Genomic DNA, 10,795 nt, shown 5'->3' with positions numbered 1-10,795 from the left:
TGCCGTTTGCCTCAAATATTGATCCACCAAATGAGTTTTGTAAGGTTTTATCCTTATCCTTCTTTTTTCGGCAAGAATTATATCTTCAATGCTAATGTTTTTATCTTGCATATATTTTGCCAGATGGAGGCGAGGAGTATAGGCTTTCAAGGAGAGATAATCTAGTTATCCGAAGATTGTTTTAAATCCATGTTCAGGTGCATTAAGATTGTCATCATTTTATTAGGTTGTAATGCTAGATTGAATTGTGGAATGTTTTAACCAATATGTGGTTAACATACTCCCCTTCCTAAAGTCGATCGTGTCCTCGTGATTGGTGAGGGGTTGTCGAGGCACGCGGAGAAGTGTCACACTTTTTTGGTTCTCTTGTCTCTTTGGAAATGAGAGGGGGTGGGGGAGTTAGTGAGATGGAAAGAAGTTAGTGAATTACTAAATAACGAGTATCTAGCTAGTTTCATAGGCTCTTATAAGTTTGCTTTTATGTATGTGCCCAATAGTACTCTTTATTTTATTTTTTTTGTGTGTTTTTTTTAATAAATAAATTGCCTTTGCGGCAGGACATCCTCATTAGAGGAGTCAGAGTACTTGAATGAGTAGACTAGCATGGAAATACTTAATGACTAGTATCCTAGTGGTAGGTGGTATGATTAAAGAGGAGTTAGTAAAACTATGGGGTTAGTATGCAAGTGGCGAGGGGGGAATTCCGGAGGGACAAGGAGGCAACACGCATGGATACTACTTGCACTCCAAGATGTTGTATGTCGATGGAGATGTTCATAAAGCTCTAGCATTTTTGTCAAGACACTGTGATGGGTTTCTTGGCTCCTGTGAATGTTGAGTCATCGGGTTGCAGTGTTCTCTCTTTTTCTTTTTATGATTTGTCTTCTTCTATCATTGGAGCACTGGGAACCTATGTGGATAGGAGTGGTAGTTGATGGGACGAGGATCTATAGGTGTTGAACCGAAGAAGAAATTTTGGGTAGGATTGATTAGACATGAATCATAGTTATTCAAGTAGAGTAGGGATGATTTAGAAGATCTAGGTTATGGGTCATACCATGTACCAATCTTGCACCCACCATGATCCCCCCATCTAAAGATGTACCTGGATGGCTGTTGATGATGAAGCTTTATGCGATGTGTGCCCATAGGATAGAGCCAAGTGAGATTTGCAGGTGTTGTGCATGGGCGAGGACAAAAGGTGTGCCCGTGTTCCTAATCACCTAGAGACTCCTTTTTGTTTTTTCTTTTTCTTTTTGTTTTGACATGTGTTTATTAGTCAACACCCCTAAAAAGTGTTTTGTACTAAGTGGCCGATGTGGCTAGAGTTGTGAGCTTACCTTTGAATTTATCTTTGAGTGGTTGGATAAGCTCAGCCATGTGTAGCAATGCCCCTTGGTTTGGTGACGAAGTCAAGGGGCAGGGTCGAGCTTCATGGAGTAGGCTCCGTGCGTTGAAAGGGTTGGGTGAATTGAGCTTTGGAGTGCCCATGGGTTGGGGGTGTGGGAAAGTGCGAAGGATTTTGTTGAGGAGGAGGGAACTTGCCAAACCATCTTTGTCAATTGGACAGGTGTACTAGTGTGGGGGCTGTGGTTTGGGAAAATTGCTGAGGGGTATGCCTTGGGAGCCAAATGATGGAATTGCCATCATGGAAGCCTTGGACTTCTAAGAGACATTTGGGAACCCAACGCTGTCGAGTGATGAAGGTCCATGGTTGGTGAGGCTTCCAGTTTTTTTGTCAACAAGGCTTAGAGCTATAAGGTAGTTGTCGACACGAAGAAGAGGCTTTTGATTGTGGCTTGGGAAGCCACAAGTGTGTGTTGCCTTCATGGAATCCTTGTGCTTGGAGCACATTGGTAGGCACCCAGCGTTGTTGGCTTCACTGTGCTTAGGGTTGCCGAACCTGTGGGTGTGGGACCTTTTATTGTGGCTTTCGGGGAGTTACTATGGGGAATGAGTACTAGTGGCATACTTGGGTAGCCAGAGGCGAGTGTTGCCTTCATAATAGCCTTGTGCTCGTAAACAAGTGGTCGGGGACTAGCCAATGTTGGAGCTTTATCTTAGGGTTGGTGGTTGTTGGCTTAGTTGGCTTTTTGCATTTGCATTTTAGAGATGGCCATCTGGGGATCCATAGTTTTGTGTAAGCATCATAGAATCCTTGAGCAACAAGAAGATCCTTAGGCACCCATCATTGATTGTCATGATAAAGATATGAGGTCAGGGTGCTGGCAATGTGGCTGGTCAAGGATGTAGAGTTGAGGGGCAATGTGGCTGGTCAAGGATGTAGAGTTGAGGGGCAATGTCGGCGAGACGGGGATTGATTGTCATTGGTGGATGTTGTCGATGGTGACCAATTGACCACCTTTGGTGAGGCATGGTGTGGGGAAATATAGGAGAGACCGCCAGTGATGAAGGAGGGGGGGTGAGGAAGAAGGGCAGTCAAGGGTGAGGGTGTATGGATGATTTCCTCTTGGGGACACAAGAGGATTGTGGCCTTCTAGCCATTGAGTTCCATGGTGGTAGTTTGTTTGCGCCAACTGTGCAATGAGTGACATCAATTCACTCTTTTACAATGATAATACGGCCTTGGAGTGCACCTACGTCTATGACATGAAATCTGCACTCCAACTGGTTATTTCCTATAGAAATTTCAGGAATGAAATACCCAACACTCATTAGATGCATTTCATGTGAGATTTGAATGTAAGTGCTTTCTTTTGTTAGTGTGGGTTTTCCAAGATATTTCCACGCCTCCAGGAATATGAGATTGGTGTGGACCATAGGATATATGTGGGCTTGCCACCGTTGTAGACCATTCTCAGGGAGTCCAATACATATTCTTGGTGGGTTGAGTTATGGTGGTAGTTTAGGGGCAGTGGAAGACTTACCAATTATTATGGGGGGGAGGGAGCACCCTTTGTGGACGAAGCTGGTGGGGGCAGAGGATTAGAGTCGATGCATGCCCCATCCTAGAGGATCATTGTTACATTGCCTTGGGGAAGCTAGAGAGTACTTGCAGCATTTTGGATCCAACTTTCTCCAAGGATGACTTCTTTTGTTTCACCTGTGGGAACCACATATAAAACTTACAAGCCAATGGGTTAACTACAATATGTATAGTTTGTGTAAAAGACCCAAGGCTTTGTATGTGTTCTCCATTAGGTAATTGAACTTTGACAGGGGGAGTTTTAAGAGGGTTTTCCTAGGGAAACCCATGTTTCCCATGGCAAAAGATTATTGCTAGCTATGGGAGATAGCAAGGCATGTTTTCTTGCGACCATGCATGGAAACCACACGTCATCAAGGGCTTGATAAACAAGCATTGCAAAACAAGAGATCATTTCTCCTAGTGGTGGTCACAAAGTCTTCAACAAAGGGAGAGTTAGCCATGGGATGTAAATGCCAAGTATATAAATTGACCTTAAGCATTTGAGAATGTTTGCGGAGAAAGACATGATGCAGGTCGTAGTCATGGATTAGTCAGGTTTGTACGATCCCTGTCCCCACCGCACAACAAATTCAGCGGTGCTAGCAGTGGAAGTAGCACTTCTTATGTAGGGCAGGGTCCCTCACTCGGGGCCTCGCCCACCACGGATATCTAGACAAGAGACTAATCCCTCGGTTCTTCCAAAACCAAACCCAAAAAAACTTCCCTCGCCTTGGAAGCACGGGCAATTCCTCCAAGATAATTTTACTCTAACATTGTCAAAGCCTTAACTAATTGAACTGATCTGATCGACCCCGTAAGTCCCATAGTTAGATCAAGGAAAATACATGTATGCTCAAAGTCAATTCCATCCTTGTTAGATAATATAGTGACAATATTATCATACAAAGGATTCTTCACCGTATCAAGAAGGTGTGTAACCAATTGAGTTCAAGGAATAGGATCCCCTCAAGCAGAAAGTTGATTCATAATACCTTTTAAATGATTCAATGTGACTAGACATGGATGTACCTGCCTTGAATTGAAGCTTGCCTAGAAGATTACAGAGATAAAGAACCTCTCTAACAGTTTTCTTCTCAAACATAGTGATAAGATAGTCCCATATAGCATATGACATGGATAACGGATAAACATCTAGCTTGAGTGAATCATTAAGGGCAAAAAATATATACCGAGATGAGCAGCCTTATCACGACAAATCCAGTGTGCATGATCAATTTTTCACTGTTCAAAAATAGGACCTTCGGTAATAATAACATCATTCTGAAGTGGATCAATAGGTTGAGGAGGGCATGCAAGAATACCAAGAACAATATCTGCCAATTCGTTTCCTTCCAAAATTAATAGCATCTTGTATTTCCAACCAGGAAATCCTTGGCCTTGGAAAAGAGGAACAGAACGCTGCCCAGAAGGAAATCCGTTAACAAGTATGGTGTTTGCCATGTCGGGTTGTGAGAACACATACAAGATAAGATCGCAGAACTTGCAGACCATGTCGGGTTGTGAGAACATGTAAAAGATAAGATCGCAGAACTTGCAGACCATGTACGAGATATGAGAAACGTATCCCAAAATAGGCATGCACCAGACGTCGAGCATAAAGTGATCGTGTAAAGAATAGAACGTGAACCAAAATTAGAACTCTAAAAGTGGAGACCCATGTCTCATGCACGTAAGCAAACTTAGAGGTCCATAAAAGATGAAAATAATAATAAGAAAAAGCACCGCGTTAAGAAAGAGCACCGCGTTATGACACAACTTGCATGGCAAGTTTTGTATCGAATTGTAGCTTGTACAACAAGCATCCATCTGAAGCTTTCACCACACGGAAAGCTTTGATGATCAAATCCTGCTTACGACTTAGAGACAACTACTTGTTTGCTCTCACAAAGAACCTGTTTTACTATTTTAGATGCAGTTTACCTGAATTGTCCTAACTTTTGACTCAGTACTCCAATTGACAAACCGTTTTGATAGGATTTACCAGTACTGTACGATCTACGCAGCAGCACCAATCAACCCTACACAATTAAGGATGCAATTAAGAAACAATTCTAATTACAACAAGCGGAGCTATAAAATCATGTAGGCAAAATATAATCAAAGAACCAATCAATCCTACACAAAACTATTACCAAAGATCAATCTTGTAAGACATGAAATCATAATCATAAATTGAACAAGAAGATGTAGATGCTTTCCTTATGATTAGAATCACTCTGATACCATGTTGAGAGAGGGAGAGAGACGAGACAAGAGACACCACATACGCTCCACAAGAATGAATCATATTAGTCACAAGTCACATATATATAGGCAAGACCTGGAGTGAGTTAGGGTTAGCTATATATAGCTTCGACACAAACATGCTCCGATGGGGACCAAAGTTTGCAAGCATGTGGGGGTGCCCCCCCCCACATGCTTGCAAAGTTTGGTCCCCATTGGAGCATGTTTGGGTACGATGGTAAGACCCGGATTTTCTATGCCCTTTGAAGTACTAAGAGACTTGAAAAATCCACACTGGGCGCTAATTACTATCTCAAACATGCTCCGATCATGATCAAACTTTGCAAGCATGTGGAGGTGGGCCCTTTCCACATGCTTGCAAAGTTCGATCCCAATCAGAGCATGTTTGGGTACGCTGATATGGTGAAGACCTGGATTTTCCATGGCCTCTTAAGCACCAAGAGACTTGAAAAATCCACATTGGGCGCTATATACTAACCCAAACATGCTCCGATCATGACCAAACTTTGCAACCATGTTGGGGTAGGTACCCCCCACATGCTTGCAGAGATTAGTCCCCATTGGAGCATGTTTGGATATGATGATATGGGGAAGACTCAGATTTTCCATGGCCTCTTAAACACCAAGAGACTTGAAAAATCCGCATGGGTGCTAAGTACTAACCCAAACATGCTCTGATCATGACCAAACTTTGCAAGCATGTTGGTGTGGTCCCCCCCACATGCTTGCAATGTTTGGTTCCCATCCGAGCATGTTTGGGTATGATGGTATGGGGAAGACCCGGATTTTCCATGGCCTCTTACGCACCAAGAGACTTGAGAATCTGCACTTGGTGCTAATTACTAACCCAAACATGCTCCGATCTTGACTAAACTTTGTAAGCATGTGGGGGTTGGTCCTCCCACATGCTTGCAAAGTTTGGTCCCCATCGAAGCATGTTTGGGTATGATGTTATGGGAAAGACCTGAATTTTCCATGGCCTCTTAAGCACTGAGACTTGAAAAATCCACAATGGGCGATAAAATCTAACCCAAACATGCTCCGATCATGACCAAACTTTGCAAGCATGTTTGGGTGGCCCCCCCCACATGCTTGCAAAGTTTGGTTCCCATCAGAGCATGTTTGGGTACGATGGTATGGGGAAGACCCGGATTTTGCATGGCCTCTTAAGCACCAAGAGACTTGAAAAATCCGCACTGGGCACTAATTACTAACCCAAACATGCTCCCATCATGACCAAACTTTGCAAGCATGTGGGGACTGGTCCCCCCCACATGGTTGCAAAGTTTGGTCTCCATTGGAGCATGTTTGGATACGATTGTATGGGGAAGACCCGGATTTTCCATGGCCTCTTAAGCACCAAGAGACTTGAAAAATCTGCATTCGACGCTTAGTACTAACCCAAACATGCTCCGATCATGACCAAACTTTGCAAGCATGTGGGGGTGCCCCCCCCACATGCTTGCAAAGTTTGGTCCCCATCGAAGCATGTTTGGGTATGATGGTATGGGGCCCCCACATGGTTGCAAACTTTGGTTCCCATCGGAGCATATTTGGGTATGATGGTATGGGGAAGACCTGGATTTTCCATGGCCTCTTAATCACCAAGAGACTTGAAAAATCCGCACTAGGCGCTAAGTACTAGCCCAAACATGCTTCGATGGGGACCAAACTTTGCAAGCATGTGGGGGTGGCCCCCCCCCCCCCCCCCCCCCCGCATGCTTGCAAAGTTTTGTTCCCATCGGAGCATGTTTGGGTACGATGGTATTGGGAAGACCCGGATTTTCCATGGCCTCTTATGCACCAAGAGACTTGAAAAATACGTACTAGGTGCTATTTACTAACCCAAACATGCTCCTATTGTGACCAAAATTTGCAAGCTTGTGGGGGTGGGTCCCCCTCACATGCTTGTAAATTTTGGTCCCCATCGGAGCATGTTTAGGTACAGTGGTATGGGGAAGACCCGTTTCCATGGCCTCTTAAGCACCAAGAGGCTTGAAAAATCCGCACTAGGCGCTAAGTCCTAACACAAACATGCTCCGATCAATCATGACCAAACTTTGCAAGCATGTGGGGGTGGGCCCTCCGACATGCTTACAAAGTTTGGTACCGATCGGAGCATACCACATTTATTCTAAGGCACTCCTATCCGCCTCTACTACACTACATTACAGTGCTCACGTGAAACCCTTTTTCTAACCAGTAAAATAAAGATAGCTTTCCACAGCAACCATAGGTTTTTGGGGATTTAAATAAATTTCAATCGGCCTTTTAAAGGTTTACACTCTCAAAAAAGCCTTAATAAAAAAGACACATTTAATTAAGGCTCACACTCTCATAAAACCTTAATAATAATAAAAACTCTCTTCCCAACCAGTCAAAGTAAAGATGTTGAGGGTTAACTCACCACTAGATAATCTTTACATTAATTCTTCCTGTCATTTCAAGTATTATGTCTTTTGCACAATCTGAACATTTACAGCACTTCATTCATTGGTAATTCCTAGGCATACATTGATAGATCAAGTTGTCTCATTCCATGTGAAGGGCCCAACCATGCAAAGCAGCTCATTTTTTTAATTTACCAAGCCACGCTACACGATAACTACTATTTTTTGCATTTACCAGCCCACTACCCCTCTACCACTGCAGATATGTGAACAGTTACGATTCCTTCGCAATAGCTCATCAACACACCCACTCTCAACAGCTACGATCATGCATTAAATTTGGAGCCCAATCGAAGGTTTCATCCAATTTTTTTTTAAACTTGTCCAATTTACTTTGGACTTCAAGATGGTGTTTTCCCATTTGTTTTAAGCTTCAACACATGACGTTAACTATGCTAATCATCACGACGTCATCTAAGAAAAGCAACCCAAAATGCTATGTTAGGGTCCAAAGAAAACTTGTTTTAGAAAATAATATGATATTTGGTTCCACAATGACAAGGTAAACTTTTTGGCATAAATTTCATTGACCAGTTATACACTTCAACACTACTGTTAAAAGTTTCAATTAAAGGTCACCATTGGGAAAGAATAAGGGTACATTTGAACAAATGTTGCTAGCAATAGTACAATGCCGCACTTTTGAAATGAGTTGCTCAAGTTTACATAGAAAGGCAATCTTTACACATATATGTTTTGTTGTTGTTTTTATTGTTATGTGTGTGTGTGTGTGTGTGTGTGTGTGTGTATCAAGAGATCATATCTACATATACAAACACTATTAATACCTATGTAGACACATTTCAATTACCCTCATATCCACACTATTAATACCTATGTAGACACATTTCAATTACCCTCATATCCACATACTTTGGGGGCCAAAGCAAATGAATATTTTCATCATTCAAAAGGTTAAAGTACAAAGATTAAAAGACAGAGTTCAAGTGAGAAAAGCCAACAAGTACAAGCCTACATAGCCTTTCGATGTAGGCCTCTAGATCTCACTTGAAACTTCATTACTCCTCTAACAACGTACTACACTTGTCCACTAGATCTCACATGGATGTTCATTATGTCTCCAAAAGTGTTCTACACTTGTCCACTCGATCTCACATGGATGTTCATTATGTCTCCAACAGTGTACTACACTTATGTTCAATGGATCTCACATGGAACTACATTACTTCTCCAACAACGTACTACACTTGTGTCTAATGGATCTTACAAACATGCAAAATAACTCGGTTTTTTTCAGATTTACCAGACCATGCTACACGATAACCCTTATTTTTTTGGATTTACTAGTGCCTATTCCTCTACCGACTACCCCTCTACCACTACAGATAATGTGAACAACTATGATCCTTTGCCTCAAGATAAATGTGGTGTAGATCAAGTTGTCACATTCCATGTGAAGGGCCCAACCGTGCAAAGCAGCTCGTTTTTTTTATTTACCAGTCCACGCTACACGACAACTACTATTTTTTGCATTTACCAGCCCACTACCCCTCTACCACTGCAGATATGTGAACAGTTACGATTCCTTCGCAATAGTTCATCAACACACCCACTCTCAACAGCTACGATCATGCATTAAATTTGGAGCCTAATCGAAGGTTTCATCCAAAATTTTTTGAAACTTGTCCAATTTACTTTGGACTTCAAGATGGTGTTTTCCCATTTGTTTTAAGCTTCAACACATGACGTTAACTATGCTAATCACGACCTCATCTAAGAAAAGCAACCCAAAATGCTATGTTAGGGTCCAAAGAAAACTTGTTTTAGAAAATAACATGATATTTGGTTCCACAATGACAAGGTAAACTTTTTGGCATAAATTCATCGACCAGTTATACACTTCAACTTTACTGTTAAAAGTTTCAATTAAAGGTCACCATTGGGGAAGAACAAGGGTACATTTGAACAAATGTTGCTAGCAATAGTACAATGCCGCACTTTTGAAATGAGTTGCTCAAGTTTACATAGAAAGGCAATCTTTACACATATATGTTTTGTTGTTGTTTTTATTGTTATGTGTGTGTGTGTGTGTGTGTGTATCAAGAGATCATATCTACATATACAAACACTATTAATACCTATGTAGACACATTTCAATTACCCTCATATCCACATACTTTGCGGGCCAAAGCAAATGAATATTTTCATCATTCAAAAGGTTAAAGTACAAAGATTAAAAGACAGAGTTCAAGTGAGAAAAGCCAATAAGTACAAGCCTGCATAGCCTTTCGATGTAGGCCTCTAGATCTCACATGAAACTTCATTACTCCTCTAACAACGTACTACACTTGTCCACTAGATCTCACATGGATGTTCATTATGTCTCCAACAGTGTTCTACACTTGTCCACTGGATCTCATATGGATGTTCATTATGTCTCCAACAGTGTACCACACTTATGTCCAATGGATCTCACATGGAACTACATTACCTCTCCAACAACGTACTACACTTGTGTAATGGATCTTACAAACATGCAAAATAACTCGGTTTTTTTCGGATTTACCAGACCATGCTACACGATAACCCTTATTTTTTTGGATTTACTAGCCCATGCCTATTCCTCTACCGACTACCCCTCTACCACCACTACAGATAATGTGAACAACTATGATCCTTTGCAATAGCTCAACAACACACCCACTCTCAATAGCTACGATGCTTTCGCCCCTGCTCACATCAGCTTGGCCATCCCAAAGTCTGCGATCTTCGGCCACACCTGCCCATCTAGCACAATTATTATTATTATTATTGGCGACACTTTGCGGGCGTTGGCGAGGCAGCAGCGGCGGCAATGGAGGAGTTGTTGATCACATACTACAAGGCGGCGGACGCTGCCGTAACGGCGGCGTTTGATGGTTTGCTGCTCCGGTGTTTTGGGGTGGAGCTTGTAGGCACTCCGACGACTAGAGGCTGGCCCAGTGTTGACAGCCCCACACCCGTGCTTCTGCTCATCCTGCTCTACGTGGGCGTGGTCACCTTGGGCTTGCAATGGATCAGATCTGCTGGTTTGAAGCCCCGCCATCATAACGAGCCCGCCCCCTTGCGATCCCTGGTCATCGTGCACAACTGCGTTTGCCTTGGCCTCAGCCTCTACATGTCCGTCGGCTGCGTATCAACTCGAGTATGA

General features: G+C 42.6%; 1 protein-coding gene across 1 annotated transcript; it reads left to right on the top strand.

Annotated features, from left to right (window-relative positions):
* Positions 1 to 10,459: 10,459 nt before the first annotated feature.
* LOC147625645 (uncharacterized) lies at positions 10,460 to 10,795 on the top strand. The gene has a single exon (XM_086817704.1). The coding sequence runs from the start codon at positions 10,460 to 10,462 to the stop codon at positions 10,793 to 10,795; it is 336 nt and encodes a 111-aa protein (XP_086673830.1).

This window comes from Cibotium barometz, chromosome 23 (genome assembly GCF_041138505.1).
Source record: "Cibotium barometz isolate CiBa-2024 chromosome 23, ASM4113850v1, whole genome shotgun sequence".
Classification (NCBI taxonomy): Eukaryota; Viridiplantae; Streptophyta; class Polypodiopsida; order Cyatheales; family Cibotiaceae; genus Cibotium; species Cibotium barometz.
The sequence above is the reverse complement of the archived record's forward strand: the minus strand, read 5'-3'. Positions and strand labels throughout refer to the sequence as shown.